This window comes from Lathyrus oleraceus, chromosome 2, assembly GCF_024323335.1.
Source record: "Lathyrus oleraceus cultivar Zhongwan6 chromosome 2, CAAS_Psat_ZW6_1.0, whole genome shotgun sequence".
In the NCBI taxonomy this organism is placed as follows: Eukaryota; Viridiplantae; Streptophyta; class Magnoliopsida; order Fabales; family Fabaceae; genus Lathyrus; species Lathyrus oleraceus.
The window spans coordinates 68,659,432-68,677,328 of NC_066580.1; the positions used below are offsets into that span (position 1 = coordinate 68,659,432).

Consider the following 17,897-nt stretch of genomic DNA (forward strand, 5'->3'; position numbering starts at 1 on the left):
TCGCATAACCGACTCCCGATCCCATTCTCTTTGGTTGCGAGACCATGTTCTTTCCAGGTTTACTCTGAGCGTTTCCTTTCCCTCTTTTGGGATAAATAACGCACGGTGGCGGCTCTGTTGTTCTTGTTTTCCTGCCGGTTTTTCGCGTAATGCGACAGTTGGCGACTCTGCTGGGGATACTAGAGAAGTTGACCTGTGCTGGTCCTTCTTCCCTAAGTGAGTCTCTCCTAGCGCTCTCTAGGTTAGGGCTTTGGTTGCTTTATGCTGTGTTATTTATTGCATTCGTTGTATATGTGCATTTATTGTTTGCATTTATTGTGCGCATTAATGTTTGCATTCATTCATATTCATCTGCTGGTTGTGCTGTGTCTCTCTGATTGGGGGTGGGAGTTACTTGAGGTAAAAGGCCCAATACCCAGGCTATGAGTGAAATCTAGGAAACCTAGGAATAGAGTGATTCATGGGAAGCGGGTGGTATGCGCCACTTAGCGGAACATCGACATCACGAGTAGTTCAGACCCTGGTAGGATATCATCGTTACATACTTCAGGTGTGTATATGATGGTATTCTGCGAAAGGTTATTTATGCTGCGTTTCTTTCGACTTTACCCTGGCCTAGATGACACCCGTGAGTGGGGAGGGAATGATCATTTTAACAGGTACAGATGGTGACTGTTGGTGACTTGATGGTGACTCAGTGTGTTCCTGTTGGTGACTCAGTTTTCCAGATTGGGTTCAGATGACAGTTGACCAGTTGACTTTGGGTTTCAGAGGATTGTGTTCAGAGTTCGAGCCGAAGTTTCGATCCTGTGTTCAGAGATGCACAGCTTGCCAGTCGTGTCTGCATCATGTGCATCATAGCATGTTTATTTTTCAAAAGAAATGCAATGAAAAAAAATTGAGAAAAAAAGAAAAAGAAAAAGAAAGACTAATCCCTGCATGCATATCACTTCTCAGGTACATTCCAGAGCTTGATTCATTGATAGAGATGGCAACAGTCCCAGAGCCGAAACGGAAGACCTGTTCCTATAGCTTTCACCGTGAGCCTCTGACGTCTTTGATCGAGTTGAGCAGTTTTGTGACCAGTGATCATCTGAAGGGGTTCGTTGACCAGTATGGGGATCTGTTGACTTTGCTGAAGATGGTAGTTGACCCGGTGCCGTTGCAGACTCTGCTTCAGTTCTATGACCCGGAGCTTCGATGTTTCACTTTCCAGGACTATCAATTGACGCCTACTCTCGAGGAGTACTCCATCCTGTTGGGTATCCCAATTCAGCATCAGATTCCTTTCTTGGACGTGCCAAAGGAAGTTGACTTCAGGGTTATTGCTAGAGCTCTTCATCTGAGTATCAGAGAGATCAGTGATAGTTGGAAGACTAGTGGAGATGTTGTGGGTCTACCTTTGAAGTTTCTGCTGAGAGTTGCTAGAGGAGAAGCAGAGAAGGGGAATTGGGAAGCTTTTCATGCCCAGCTTACTGTTATGATCTATGGGATCATTCTGTTTCCGAGTATGCCCAACTTTGTTGACTATGCTGCAGTTTGCATCTTCATTGGAGGGAATCCAGTCCCTACTCTATTAGCTGACACTTACTATGCTATCCACAGTAGGCATGGTAAGGGTGGAGCTATCAGGTGTTGTCTCCCACTTTTGCTCAGATGGTTCGTGGCTCTCTTACCAGTCAGTGGGCCGTTTGTTGATGCTCAGAGTACGTATAGGTGGACTCAGAGGGTGATGTCTCTTACTTCGTACGACATCAGATGGCAGTCATACCGAATGGATGTGCGGGATGTTATTATGAGTTGTGGAGAATTCCGGAACGTGCCACTTGTGGGGACCAAGGGTTGCATCAATTATAACCCAGTTCTGTCTCTTCGCCAGTTAGGGTTCGTGATGAGTAGAAGACCATTTGAAGCTGAAATAGCTGAGAGTGTGTATTTTGAGAAGCGTACTGACCCTGTTAGATTGGAGCAGATTGGAAGAGCTTGGAAGTCTATTGGTGTTAGAGATGGATCTATCTTAGGGAAGAAGTTTGCCATTGCTATGCCTGATTACACTGATTGGGTGAAGAAGAGAGTGGAAACTTTGTTGTTGCCCTATGATAGGATGAATCCGTTGCAAGTGCAACCACCCTTGATCCTTGTTGATATTGTGCCTGCTGAGCAGTATAAGCAAGCCCTGATGGAGAATCGCCGCCTGAAGGAGAAAGAGCAAGATGCCCAGATGGAGTTGTATCAAGCCAAAGCTGATAGGCTGAATCTGTCTCATCAACTCAGAGATGCCCAGAGTGCAGGTGTTGGTGGGGTGAGGAGTAAAAAGAGATCTTATGCAGAGATGGAGACCTTTCTAGATGCAGAGCACAGAGAGTGTTTGAGATTGCAGAGATCCGAAGCCAGTTATCTGAAGAAGATCAGAGACTTGGAGAAGCAACTCAGAGACAAAGATATCCAGTTGAAGAAGGAAGTCGACCAGAGACTTGCATCAGAAGACCGACTTGGGTCAGAGGTTGTCGAGCTTAGAAGACAGTTGAAGGAGAAGATCACTCCCTTGCCAGAATGTTCAGAGTGTGAACTGTTGATAGACCAGTGTCACTACTTGAAGACGCTCATTCCTGGAAGTAACTTGTCTTAGCCTGTACTTTCTGATGTTTATGTTGTGAATCACCCCCAGGCTTGTTGGGTGGGATTCTTTGTTGTACTTTGTTGGATATTTGGATCTTTGTTGTACGATCCTGTTGCTCATTTATAGATGAGATTTTCTCTGTATTCCTTGCTCAGTTGTATGATGTTTCTGTATTTCCCTGTTGCTTTGCGTGTTGCAGGTTGTCATTTCTTGAGATGAATCAGGCTCTTTGAATGCCTGAGAGATGAACATTTCATGTGCATCATATGCATTAGCATCATAATCATAACATTTGCATAACAGGTGTTCTTGTGCCGACTTCTCACTCTGGTTCCTGTGTCAGGCAGGATAGCGGATCAGCGACCACACCGGTATTCTACAAGACTTAATCAGCGCAGAAGCATGGATCAGGTTCAGACTGAATTAGCTGAGATGAGGGCGAACATGGCCCAATTTATGACGATGATGCAAGGGGTTGCTCAGGGTCAGGAGGAGCTCCGTGCTTTGGTTCAGAGGAAAGAAATGGTTATTCAGGCGTCTAACCGTGGTTCACCTGTTGCTCCACCTGGTTTTGAGACTGTTAATGTTGCTGCTGCTCCCGGTCATGGCTATGCTACGGGAGAAGAACTCCAAGGTATAAGAATCAATGGTCAGCCTCTTGCTGCAGAGGTCAATGTCAGAGCTACCCGGGCTCCGGTGCGTCATCCAGCTCCTATTGTCGACAGACAAGAGGACATGTTCACAATGCTGAGTGAAGATGATGGTGATGTTGGTAGAATTGAGGACAGGGATCGGAAGGTTGACGCCCTGGCTGAAAAAATAAGAGCGATGGAATGCCAGAACTCTCTCGGGTTTGATGTCACGAACATGGGGTTAGTAGAAGGTCTGAGAATCCCCCATAAATTCAAAGCACCCACCTTTGACAAGTACAACGGTACTTCTTGCCCTCGCACTCATGTGCAGGCCTACTATCGGAAGATCTCGGCATATACAGATGACGAGAAAATGTGGATGTATTTTTTCCAAGATAGACTTTCTGGGGCATCTTTGGATTGGTACATGGAGCTGAAACGAGATGCTATCCGATGTTGGAGGGATCTGGGAGAAGCTTTTCTCAGACAGTACAAGCACAACATGGATATGGCACCGAGCCGGACTCAGCTGCAGAGTCTGTGCCAAAAGAATAATGAGAGCTTCAAAGAGTACGCCCAGAGGTGGCGTGAACTTGCTGCTAGAGTTCAACCCCCTATGCTGGAAAGGGAGTTGACTGATATGTTCATCGGCACACTGCAGGGAGTGTTTATGGACCGAATGGGGAGTTGCCCATTTGGAAGCTTCTCCGATGTTGTAATCTGTGGTGAAAGAACCGAGAGTTTAATCAAGGCCGGAAAGATTAATGATGTGGGTTCTTCTTCATCGAAGAAACCTTTCTCTGGGGCACCTCGTCGTAGAGAAGGTGAAACCAATGCTGTTCAGCATCGCCGAGGGCCGAATAGAAACCAGAATCAGTACAGACAGGTTGCTGCAGTGACCATTCCTGCACCTCAACAACGTCAACCTCTGCAACAACCTAGACAACAACAACAACAACATCCTTATCAGCCGAGGCAGAGGCTGCAGCCAGATAGACGGTTTGATCCGTTGCCCATGACCTACGCTGAGCTACTGCCTGAATTGCTCAGATTGGGTTTTATAGAGTTGAGAACGATGGCTCCGCCGACTGTTTTGCCACCTGGGTATGATGCAAATGTCCGGTGCGATTTCCATTCTGGAGCACCGGGGCATAATATTGAGAAGTGTCGGGCTTTTCAGCATAAAGTCCAGGATTTGACCGATGCCAAGACGATCAACTTCGCCCTTGTGCCAAATGTCGTTAACAATCCCATGCCCGCGCATGGTGCTCATAGGGTGAATTGTATTGAAGGGGTCGAATCTGAGGATTTGGTTGTCAATGTCAGTGAGATTCAGACTTCTTTGATGGTGGTTAAGGGCCGTCTGCTGAACGGTGGTGTTCATCCGGGCTGTGGTAAAGACTGCTTGGGCTGTGCAGAGTCAGTTGATGGGTGTGAACTGCTGAGGGCTGGTATCCAGGGTTTGATGGATCGAGGCTGTGTTCAGTTTGGTAGGGCTGACAATAGAGATCTTGGGGCAGTGTCTACTGTCACAATATTCTTCAAGCCGTCTGAAGGACGGGCACCTACAACGAGTGGTACTCCAGTTACCATTTCTGCACCAGTTTCTGCCAACACTCCGACGACAATTGTTGCTCCGGTAAGAAGGGCTGTGGACAGTAAAGTCGTGCCTTGGAGGTATGACAATGCCTACCGAAGCAACAGAAGGGCTGAGAACAGGGTCAAGCCTTCAAATCAAGCGCCCGTAACTATTGGTGTGCCTGTCAGTAAAGCTCTTGCGGTTGTGAGTCCTGCTGTGGACAATGTGGGTGGTCCAGGAGGCTTTACTCGCAGTGGTCGGCTGTTTGCGCCTCAATCGTTGAGGGATGCCAATGTTGAGGCATCTGCCAGAGCTAAGGGAAAACAGGCTGCAGTTGATGAAACGCCTGCTCAAGCGAATGTGCCTGGTGGCTCATTTGAGAAGGATGTGGAGGAATTCATGCGCATAATCAAAAAGAGTGACTACAAGATCGTAGATCAGCTCAATCAAACTCCAAAATCTCTATCCTTTCCCTGCTGTTGTGCTCTGAGGCACATAGAGACGGCTTGTTGAAGATGTTAAATATGGCGTATGTACCTCAGGAGATTTCCGTCAATCAACTTGAGGGTGTAATTGCTAATGTGAGTACCCGACATGGTGTGGGGTTTACAGATCTTGATTTGACACCCGAGGGTCGGAATCATAACAAAGCCTTACACATCACCATGGAGTGTAAGGGGGCTGTGCTGTCTCATGTGTTGGTGGACATGGGTTCTTCGTTGAATGTGCTGTCGAAGCAGATATTAAAGAAGATACCTATTGAAGGGGTTGTGCTGACGCCAAGCGACCTGATTGTGCATGCATTTGATGGATCCAAGCGTTCTGTCTTTGGTGAAATCACTTTGCCTATAAAAATAGGTCTTGAGGAGTTTGACATTGTCTTCTATGTCATGGACATCCAGCCTGCTTACAGTTGTCTTCTGGGACGTCCATGGATACATGCAGCAGGGGCGGTCTCGTCGACTCTCCATCAGAAGCTCAAGTACGTCTGGAACGGTCAGATTGTGACCGTGTGCGGTGAAGAGGACATCTTGGTGAGTCATTTATTCTCATTCAAATATGTCGAGGTGGATGGCGAGATCCACGAAACTTTGTGCCAGGCGTTCGAGACGGTGGCTATTGAGAAAGTGGCGTGTGCTGAACAGCGGAAGTCAGGTGCTTCAATTACTTCGTACAAGCAAGCTAAGGAGGTGGTTGACTCTGGTAAGGCTGAAGGCTGGGGCAAGATGATGGACTTGCCCGTCAAAGAAGACAAGTTTGGCATCGGTTATGAGCCTCTCCGAGCAGAGCAGGGGGCAACAGGTCCAAGTACCTTTACCAGCGCTGGGCTGATGAATCATGGTGATGTCTTTGCTACTGAGGGTGAAGATGTTGATAGTGATTGTGATCTCGACTGCTGGGTTCTCCTGAGTGCACCAGGGGAAGTGATCAACAACTGGACTGCAGAGGATATAGTCCAAGTTACTCTTCAGACAGAGTAATTTTCTTTTGTTTTTTCATTCTGCACAAAACCCTACGTTCTGCCCAAGGCGTAGTGGTTCATTGTAGGGCCTCATGTTTCAATTTTTATCATTAATAAAGGACGTTTTGCAAACAATTTTGTGATCCCTGTCTTTCTATTTTTGTTTTTTCATTTTCAAAAAAAATAAAAATGGCAATGTTTTTGTTTTTGTGACTTTCTTGAACTTTTTTTCTAAAATAAAGCATTAAACATGCAGAAGTGACCTTATGGCATCCACTATGAACAAATCTGTTATGGCTCATCATGATTTCGACAATCCCATCTACCAAACTGAAGAGGAGAGTGATGAAGACAGTGAACTCCCGAAAGAACTGGCTAGATTGTTGAAGCAGGAGGAAAGGGTCATCCAACCTCATCAGGAAGAGTTGGAGATTGTGAATCTTGGTACTGAGGACGCCATAAGAGATATCAAGATCGGGGCTGCTTTGAAACCAGAGGTCAAGAGCAGGTTGATCGAGATGCTGAGAGAGTACATGGAGATATTCGCCTGGTCTTATCAGGATATGCATGGGCTGAATACTGATATTGTGGTTCATAGACTACCTCTCAGAGATGATTGTCCTTCGGTCAAGCAGAAGCTTCGTAGAACGAGTCCTGATATGGCAGTGAAAATCAAGGAAGAGGTCCAGAAGCAGTTCGATGCGGGTTTCTTGTCGGTGACAACGTACCCACCGTGGGTAGCCAACATCGTTCCCGTGCCGAAGAAGGATGGCAAAGTCAGAATGTGTGTCGATTACCGGGATTTGAACAGGGCGAGTCCGAAAGATGATTTCCCATTACCTCACATTGATGTATTGGTGGATAATATGGCTCAATCCTCGGTATTCTCTTTCATGGATGGTTTCTCGGGCTATAATCAGATCAAGATGGCGCCAGAGGACATGGAAAAGACGACATTCATTACACCTTGGGGCACGTTCTGCTACAAAGTGATGCCATTTGGGCTGAAGAATGCCGGTGCTACCTATCAGAGGGCAATGACGACTCTCTTTCATGATATGATGCACAAAGAGATTGAAGTGTACGTGGATGACATGATTGCGAAGTCGCGGACAGAGGAGGAGCACTTGGTTAATTTGCAGAAGTTGTTTGACAGATTGGTCAAGTTCAAACTGAGGCTGAATCCGAACAAGTGTACGTTTGGGGTGAGATCAGGGAAGCTGTTAGGCTTCATTGTCAGTGAGAAAGGGATTGAGGTTGATCCAGCAAAAGTCAAAGCTATTCAGGAGATGCCTGAACCGAAAACAGAAAAGCAGGTTCGTGGGTTTTTAGGGAGATTGAACTACAATGCAAGGTTTGTATCTCACCTAACTGCCACGTGTGAACCAATATTCAAGTTGTTGAGAAAGAATCAGGCAATCAAGTGGAATGACGATTGTCAGAAAGCTTTTGACAAAATTAAAGAGTATTTACAGAAACCCCCAATCCTGATTCCTCCAGTTCCAGGGAGACCACTGATAATGTACCTGTCAGTAACCGAGAATTCGATGGGGTGTGTATTGGGACAGCATGACGAGTCTGGTCGAAAAGAGCATGCCATATACTACCTTAGCAAAAAGTTTACCGACTGTGAAATCAAATATTCACAGCTTGAGAAAACTTGCTGTGCTTTGGCCTGGGCTGCTCGCCGACTGAGGCAGTATATGTTGAACCATACTACCTTATTGACTTCTAAGATGGATCCAGTGAAATACATCTTTGAGAAGCCAGCTCTCACCGGACGTGTTGCCCGTTGGCAGATGATTTTAACAGAGTACGATATCCAGTACACGTCACAGAAGGCTATCAAAGGTAGTGTTTTGTCAGACTATCTCGCCGAACAACCGATCGATGACTATCAGCCTATGATGTTTGAATTCCCTGATGAAGACATCATGTATCTTAAGATGAAAGATTGCGAAGAGCCTCTTGTCGAGGAAGGACCGGATCCTGATGACAAGTGGACATTGATGTTTGATGGGGCTGTGAATGTGAATGGTAACGGTGTTGGTGCAGTGTTGATCAATCCCAAAGGTGCTCATATACCTTTTTCTGCCAGATTGACGTTTGATGTCACCAACAATGAAGCTGAGTATGAGGCTTGTATCATGGGGATAGAAGAAGCCATTGATCTGAGAATCAAAACTCTTGACATATTTGGAGATTCAGCTCTAGTGATCAATCAGGACAATGGAGATTGGAATACGAACCAGCCGCATTTGATTCCGTATAGAGATTACACCAGAAGAATACTGACGTTCTTCAAGAAGGTGAAGTTGTATCATGTCCCTCGGGATGAGAATCAGATGGCGGATGCTTTGGCTACTTTATCTTCTATGATAAAAGTTCATTGGTGGAATCATGTGCCACATGTTGCGGTAAATCGACTCGAGAGGCCTGCGTATGTGTTTGCAGCCGAGTCTGTTGTTGTGATTGATGAAAAGTTGTGGTATTATGACATCAAGAACTTCCTCAAGACTCAAGAGTATCCTGAAGGTGCGTCAAAGAATGATAAGAAAACCCTGAGAAGGCTGGCTGGAAGCTTTTACTTGAATCAGGATGATGTGCTGTATAAGAGGAACTTTGACATGGTCTTGCTCAGATGCGTGGATAGACACGAAGCAGACATGTTGGTGCAAGAAGTGCATGAAGGTTCGTTTGGTACCCATGCTGGTGGTCATGCAATGTCGAAGAAACTGTTGAGAGCCGGTTATTACTGGATGACTATGGAATCCGATTGCTTCAAGTATGCTCGGAAGTGCCATAAATGCCAGATTTATGCTGATAAGGTGCATGTACCACCAAGCCCTCTGAATGTCATGAACTCGCCTTGGCCGTTTGCCATGTGGGGCATTGACATGATTGGGAAGATTGAGCCTACTGCTTCGAATGGACATCGCTTCATCTTGGTCGAGATTGATTACTTCACCAAGTGGGTGGAAGCAACTTCCTATGCTAATGTTACCAAACAAGTGGTTGCCCGGTTTATCAAGAAAGAAATCATCTGTCGTTATGGGATCCCTGAGAGAATCATCACTGACAATGGTTCGAATCTCAATAACAAAATGATGAAAGAGCTTTGCAGAGATTTCAAGATTGAACATCACAATTCTTCTCCTTACAGACCAAAGATGAATGGTGCTGTAGAGGTAGCTAACAAGAATATCAAGAAGATTGTGCAGAAGATGGTCGTTACGTATAAGGATTGGCATGAGATGTTGCCTTTCGCTTTGCATGGATACTGTACCTCAGTACGTACGTCGACCGGGGCAACCCCGTACTCCCTTGTGTATGGTATGGAAGCAGTCCTGCCTGTTGAAGTGGAGATCCCTTCTCTGAGGGTATTATTGGATGTTAAGCTGGACGAGGCCGAGTGGATTCGTACAAGGTTTAATGAGTTAAGCCTTATCGAAGAGAGACGGCTAGCAGCTGTGTGCCATGGGCAGTTATATCAGAGAAGGATGAAGCGAGCCTTTGATCAGAAAGTGCGTCCTCGGACATTTCAGACTGGTGATCTGGTTTTGAAGAGGATCCTTCCTCCCGGTACAGATAACAGGGGCAAGTGGACTCCTAATTATGAAGGTCCATATGTTGTGAAGAAGGTCTTCTCTGGTGGAGCCTTGATGCTTACAACTATGGATGGTGAAGATTTTCCGTCCCCTGTTAACTCAGATGTAGTCAAAAAATACTTCGCATAAATTGACCCGCTGGACAAAAAGAATAAAAGAGTCCAGGCAAAAAAGGGCATCCCGGCGAACCAAAAAAACAGAAAGAAAAGGTTCGGGCAAAAATTAGGGATAAAAAAAAATGAAAGTACACCCGGTAAGTCGAAAACCCGCAAGGGCGGCTTAGGCAAAAATGGGTATCCCGGTGGATTGAAAACCCGAAAGGGCGATCCAGCCAAAAGAGGGATTAAAGCGAAGACTACAGTATAAGTTATCTGTACTTCATCGCGCTTCATTCGTCTGCCATCTCGAAAGATATGATCGGTCCAGTTGTTCTTCTCAGAAAGCAAGGAAGTTGGGAGGAAAACTGATGATCTGTGAGTTATAACAGGGTTGGAAAATAGTGGATGCCGTGTTCACATTGCCATTAGGATAGATTTTTCCTTTTGTGCGCAATTACCTCTTTCTAGGAATTGCTTCCTGATGTATTTGCCTTTTCAGGCGCGTTTTCAATCAATAAAAGTCGTTACTCAGATAAATAGCTCTCTTGTTTTTATTTTACTGTTTTGTTTGCAAAAACGTCTGAACTTTTGATAAACATTGCATACCAAAACATGAAGGCTTAACAGTAACTTGCAGAAAGATAAAAACATTTGAAAATCATTTTGAATGTTGAGGACACTTGAGCATATTTCGTCCGTGTACCCCTGGGGCATAGTGTTGTACTGTTGTGCAGGTCGTCATCTGTAACTATTTCCCCCAGCAGATGTTTCTCTAAACAAGTTTGGAAGTTTTCAGAACTGTGTTCCCCTGCAAAGGTGTTTGTGGATGGTGTCCTCTTCCCCAGCTGATCTAAGGATTATCTGGCCCCAGCAGGCGGGTGTTTGCAGATTTCCCAGTGGGTGTATTTCTCAGCGAATGTTTTCCCCAGGAGAGTCTCCCAGTGGAATTTATCAGTGGAATGTTATTCCCCAACAGAGTTGTACTCTTCCTCAGCAAAGAGGTGGGTTATCCCCAGCAGGGTGGCTTTCCCCAATAGATCTCCCGAGCAGAGATTGGTGTCGGCAGATCTTCCTCAGCAAAGTCCCCGAGCGGAGCGGGTTTCAATGAAATACATCTCCAGCAGTTATCCTACCTGTGGATTAAGAACTATTCCGGAGCGGAATGTCGTGGGTATCCCCAACAGTTATCTTACGTGTGGATTTGGAGTGGGTCGTCCCCAGCGGAGTAGTAGTTATTCCCCGAAGCAGAATATCTTACCTATGGATTGGTCGGTTTCCCCAGTGAAGTCGCCTGGTTATCCCTGGAAAAGCTCTATTACTCCCCAGAGAGTTATGTTGGGTTCTTTCCTCAGCACAGTCGCTTTGGTTAACCTTCACCAGTGTAGTCGCCTGGTGTTCCTAAGCAGAGTTGCAAGGTTGTTTTTTTCACAGCGGAGTCTTTTCTTTCCCCATCATTGGTTGTTTCTCCAGCATGAGTGAGAAGTTGGTGCTGTCTCCACAAAGCATTCCCAGATAAGAGTCTCCCCGCAGAGTATTCTTCAAGCAGAGTCTCCCCGCGGAGTTGGAGTATATGATCAGTTTGGCTCCCCGGCCGGAGTTCATTTTTGCATCTGGCATACAGTAATCATTGCATCTTCAAAAATCGCGTAGCATTTCCATTCTAAATGGAGCATTACGCCATAGAAAAATTCAAACATATGCACTCATGTGTTCGAAACCCATCAGACCGAATCCCCGGCCGAGGCGGATTTTTTGTTCAACTGGTACTGCACGTTTGCTACAGTTGCTCCTGATGGCATTCAGGATCGATCCCCACAGAGGTTTATTTCCTCATCCGTTGGTGCAAGGAAAGCCAGTTTCTCCCCAGTGAGACCTCCTGCAAGTGTTCAATCTTGCCCTGTCATCTTGTAGATGCCGGTATCCTGTCAGCACCCGCGTGTGTTATTTCTTTGGTGTCGGTAAACACCATTTTTCGGTGATTTCCCAGTCATGCGTAAGTGTCTGGCATTCTTTGGTGTCGGTAAACACCATCTTTCGGTGATTTCCAGTCATGCGTAGTGTCTGATATTCTTTGGTATCGGTAAACACCATCTTTCGGTGATTCCCAGTCATGCGTAATGTCTGGTATTCTTTTGATGTCGGTAAACATCATCTTTCGATGTTCGTAACGTCGTCCTCTCTACAGAGTCCTCCTCTCCGTTGGTGTCGATAAACGTCGAGGTTTTCCTATGCGCCCGTTGACGTATAGTTGATATCTTTCCCCACAGGGTCGTCCCTAGAAGATTTCTCCTTTCCGTTGGTGTCGATAAACGTCGAGTTTTTCCTAGTTATCCGTTGATATCTAGATGATTCCCCTCAGAGTCCTCCTCTCCGTTGGTGTCGATAAACGTCGAGTTTTTCCTATTCGTCCTATGACGTCTAGTTGTACCTTTCCCCATGCGGATTTACCTCTCCGTTGGTTTCGATAAACGTCGAGTTTTTCTCATTCGTCCGATGACGTTTGATTGTATACCCTATTCCCATTCATTCATTAATGTCTGGTTGATTTCCCAGCCAGAATCCCCAGTAGACGTCCTATTTGGTGTCCGGTTGTGGTCTCCCTTTCGTCCGTTGGCGTCTGGTCGATTTTTCTCCTTCTCCGTTGGTGTCGATAAACGTTGAGTCTCCCTTTCGTCCATTGGCGTCTGGTCGATTTTTCTCCTTCTCCGTTGGTGTCGATAAACGTTGAGTCTCCCTTTCGTCCGTTGGTGTCTGGTCGATTTTTCTCCTTCTCCGTTGGTGTCGATAAACGTCGAGTTTCTCCCTTTCGTCCGATGACGTCTGGTCGAGTCTTCCCAGTTCATCCGTCGTCCGTTGATGTCTGGTTACCTCTCCGTTGGTCTTGGTAAACGTCGAGTTTTTCCTGGTCGTCCCAGCTGATTTACCTCTCCGTTGGTTTTGGTAAACGTTGAGTTTTTCCCATTACGTCCGCTGATGTATGGTTGTATCCTTTCCTGGTTATCCCCAGTAGAGTTGATTTACCTCTCCGTTGGTCTTGGTAAACGTTGAGTTTTTCCTAGTTGTCCACTGGCATCTAGTTGAGATTTCTGTTCCCATTCATCGTGTGTCGATGTCTGGATGTGGTTGTACCTCTAACGAAGACAAAAACAGAAAAAAGACAAATTCCCAGCAGTGTGCAAATTTCTACGGTTCTTGGTATTCAATCCCTGTTTACCCTGAAAGTCTGACAGTCGTTGCTCTCATCCCTTCGGGTTCCCAGCTGATTGAATAGGGGCAGCTGTAGCACCTCAAATTTGCACCCTACCTTTTGTACATTCATTTCATATTAGGTCATTAACATAACATGGTCCACTGCATAACATTGCATTGTCCATTTGCCCATGTGCAAGCTCAGTTGACAAATTAGGTCAAACTGGTCAGGAGATCAGTCAAACCAGCAAGCATGTGTTATTTTCATTGGAACAAAGCCCTATGGTTGATTTATCAAGTTCATATGGTCTAAGGATCATTGTGAAGTGATTTGGGCCAAAGATTGGATGCTCAGAAGTCATCAGTCAAGCTGAATTTCTTCAGAAACCCTAGAAAGTCAACTGTGGTCAACTGTGCATGATTTTATGGATTGGAAGGTGTGAGATGGTTTGAAAGGCCTCATTCATGTCCATGTAAGTCTCATTTGACATATCAAAGACCAAGGTTGAAGATTTGGAGATCAGATCAGAAGTTTCCAAAATTAGCAGGTGACCTGTAATTTCAACTGCCCAAAATGGAAAGTTTTTCTCCTCAAAATTACTCCATCATACAAGCTTCAAATGGAATTTTGTCCAAAATGAAAGTTGAAGATCTTGATCTCACCATTCCAAAAAGTCTAAGAACTTGAAATTCCCATGTGTGGTTGGCAAGATATGGTCCATTCATTTTCCAAAAATGCCCAAAATCAAAGTGGCATAACTTTCACATGGAATGGCCAAATTGGATGGTTTTTCTTTGAGAAAACCACATTTGATGTGTACTTTCATAATCCATCATCACATTTTGCCAAAAGTCTTCACATAAAAAGGTCAATTTTCAAGTGCAACAATTAGAAACCAAGGGCAAAATGGTCCAACTTTCAAATTACTTGGAATTTTCACATGGGACTTTTTTCAACACATCACAAATGCCATTTAGAACTTGTTTGAACCTGGTTTTGGACAGAAAATTGGCTGCATCATGAAAGGGCATTTTGGCCACACACTTGAAAAATGCATATTACACTAATCCTTCCATTTTGCTAATTGGGATTAATTTTGGATTAAGGCAGTGGTATATAGTCTTAATTGTAACTGTTTTCAAGATGACTAATCATTTTCTTCAGATCAAGACAGAAAATCACACCAATTCTCTCATTTTTTCTCCACTTTGCACTTTCACAATTCATCAAGATTCATCAAGATTTCCTCCATTTTTTTGTGTTTTCTCTTGTTGATCATCATTGGCAGGTAGTTGGCAAGAACTGTTTGAAGGAATTGAAGAAGAAAACCGCACCAAACTCCAACTGTCCAAGCTTGTTCAACCATGGCAAATCAAAGATTCAAGCACCTGGAGCGTTGCTGAGCTACCAAAGCTGTTTCAATCATCTTCCTAGGCGTTATGCTGTTTCTGTTTTGGTGAATTGGAGCTCAAATCCATCAAATTCCATAACTGCAATCATCAAAGGCAAGAATTCGATTTTCACCAAACTCAAAATCATGATGTGTATATTGTAGAACGTAGTTTGTAGAGTCCATTGCAATTTGTAGAATTAAGTTTCATCAAGATTCGAGTGAGAAATCCGAAATTGAATGTTTGATGTCAAACCTTTTCTCGCTCGATCCGTCCGATACAGTAGGAATTAGGAGATTTCAGTTGTGTATTATTGATGTACGTGGAAAGACGAAGAGAACCATGTGCCATTTGCCAATTTTGGTGGAGTATTGACCATAACCGAATTTCTGGAATGGATGATGAAGAACAGCGAAGAACAGTTCAAAAATCTGGAAAAATCGCGCGTAGATCCGTCACTCTCGCCTGGCCATTTCAAAACCTGTTTCCCGCTCAGTTCCACCAATCAGAACGCGCCATCACGTTAAGTGATGCGCTGCGTTTTGGACCAGGGACGCGTTAATTACCAGTTTGCCATTCAGATTAATAAATTCATTTTTCACATTAAATAAACATTTCAATATTTCATTAAACTTCAAAAAATCAAAACAAATCCAATTTTAATCTAATTTTAATCCAATTTGAATGGGACTTTTTTTGTTAGATTCCAAATTTCATCTAGTTTTTTATAGGCATAGTAACTCAAGTTGTGCCTAGAGAATTTTTGACTTTGCCTATTGATCTTTGACTTGTATGCATTTTGTATATGTTTCACCATATCCTTCATGAAATACTCATACATTATCCAAATTGAATGAAATTTCACATGCTAATTCTTGACTCATTGCTGGTTATTTTGATGTATAGTTTGTGAATTTTGGATTTATGGTTTGCAAGTTATGATGTGTGCAAGTTGAGTGTGACAATTTGTGTCACACTAGGTTAGGTCAACTTCATGATTTTATTTGATATGCCTATGCTTTGCCAATTGACCTCAAATTTTGCATGTGATCTCCTCTGTATCTCTAGTTTTGCCATGAATTTTTGTAGGAATTGTTGAGCTATTTCCTATTTGACTGGGATTTTTGCTTGCTGTTTAGACATTTTAGGGTTTTGTTTGAGTGATTGTCTTACATGTCTTGTGAAATGCTCATACCATATCATATGGATGTGAAATTTGATGGAGTGATTCATAACATGTTCATTGTTAATTTGGCTTTGGTCCCATTCATTTCTTAATTGTTCTCACTGTTTTATGATTGATGAATGTTGGTGCTTGTTTTGATGCCTTGTGTTGGCTTGTTTGCATTTGTCCTGATTTCATGATTTTCATTGACCTACTTCCTTTTGTCCAAATGGCATGAAAATTGACATGTAGCTCATTGAATGTGTCCTATTTATATTGGAATTTTTGTGGAATTTATTGAACTGTTTTGATGTGAATTTGATTGTGCTCATTCTGTTTGGTCCTTTGAGGTTTCAATTTGCATGTCTTGTGCTATTTTGTGCATGAAATGATGATGATGATTGATATGAACATGAGACCAATTGTATTCTCTTCTTGTTGAATTTATCTTGGTTGTGATCACTTTTCACTTGCTTTTTTGGATTTTTAGATTCATTTTGACCCTAGTCTTGGACTAGTGGTTTGTGATCTCACTTTTGAGTTGTGTTTCAGGTTAATAGCACAAATGGCCTATGCTTGATGGTGTGCTCCCATTGGACTTGATTTGTGACTTGTGTATAGCTAATTTTGACTTTGTTTTGCAGGGATTGATACTTGAGGTTGAGCCTTAATGGTTTGCACTTGTGTGCATTGGCTTGTATTTGTCTGTATATAGCTAATTGTGAACCATTTGCTGTTTAGTTCTTTGATTGGTATACTGATGATATTTGATTGATTTCAGGTACATTAGTTGCTAATATTGCTTTGCTTTGCTTGATAAGCAATTTGCACTGAGGTATAACATTCTTGTCTCCATGTAGTCTGGAAGACCTGACCTGTTACTTGGCCAGGCAACTATCTGAAGTCCTCCTTAAGAGGCAATGTTTGTGCTTGTTTATTTTCGTCCCCAAGCAGGTAAAGACCTTGATTAAGGCAATTGGCGGATATAAGAGATATGCAATCTATCTCCCACTATTCTGTTGAGTCGTCCCTCTTCTCACACCACTGTGTTGATGCATTGGGATACAAACCCAAGATCTTGTACAGTTGTACAGTTGTGTCAGTGTCTTGAGTGTAGAAGGGTTCCCACATTCTGAACCCACACTCCTTTGTCTGAAGCTCTCCCTGACCAGGGATAAGAGCTGTGAAGTCTTATCTTCACTCACCTTTCATCAGCTTCACCTTAGCCCCTCAATGGCAAGGTTAAGAGCTAACACCACCCCTGTACATAGGACTTGCTCTTGCAGTCTTACCCTTTGATTGAGCCCTTTTGTGTGCATATAGTGTGTGCTACTTGTGAATGCTTGATTTACTGTTTGTATTGAATAGGATAGGCTTGCTTCCTGTGCAAGTTAGCTAGAAACCTTGACTTAGGGACAATCTTGCATGATAACATCTAGGCTCGAGTTAGTCTCCCTAGCTGTGTCTCCCTCTGTTATCTGGTTAGGCTAGCCTTGTGTCCCTTCGTAGGGGAACTACGTCGCCCTGATCCTCATACCAGATGAGGTACGTAGGCAGGAGATGAGCAGATCTCTCCGGGCGCCTGTGTCTTTGTTTTGTGTTGTTGCGTGCTTGGAAGCTGATGTAAGTCCATCAAGTGGCATTCGGGTTCTAGTGTGGGTTTGTTGGTTCGGATGCTGATGTAAGTCCAGTAATTGGCATTCGGGCTCCATGTTTGCCTTCTTGTGTGTGTTTTGGTTCGGATGCTGATGTAAGCCCAGTGATTGGCATTCAGGATCCATGTTTGCCTTTGCCTGTGTTTATTTGTGTGCGTGTTAGCCGAGCTACGAATGCTCTGATTCTCCTTCGTCCAAAGGAGATACGTATGCATAGGATGCGACATCCTAGCGAGCATGTGTCGTTTCCCCAGTCCGAACTACTTTGACTCTGATGTCTATGCCTGATAGACTAAGTAGGCCCAGGATGTGACATCCTGCCGAGTCAGTCTTGTTTGTTTTCCTGTGTCTCATTCAGCCAGTGTGTGTGTGTTTGAGCAGTGTTTTAGCAACCATTTTCCTTCCTATTGTGCGTGGATCCCGTCGAGTACGACGAATGCGTAGGGGTGCTAATACCTTCCCTTCGCATAACCGACTCCCGATCCCATTCTCTTTGG

General features: G+C 44.2%; 1 protein-coding gene across 1 annotated transcript; it reads left to right on the plus strand.

The window, feature by feature from the left end:
- Nucleotides 1-3,142: 3,142 nt before the first annotated feature.
- Nucleotides 3,143-14,744, plus strand: LOC127121951 (uncharacterized). Its single transcript, XM_051052371.1, has 5 exons — nucleotides 3,143-3,289; nucleotides 4,097-5,056; nucleotides 5,132-5,263; nucleotides 5,374-5,655; nucleotides 14,478-14,744. The coding sequence occupies exons 1-5, from the start codon at nucleotides 3,143-3,145 to the stop codon at nucleotides 14,742-14,744; spliced, it is 1,788 nt and encodes a 595-aa protein (XP_050908328.1).
- Nucleotides 14,745-17,897: the final 3,153 nt, after the last annotated feature.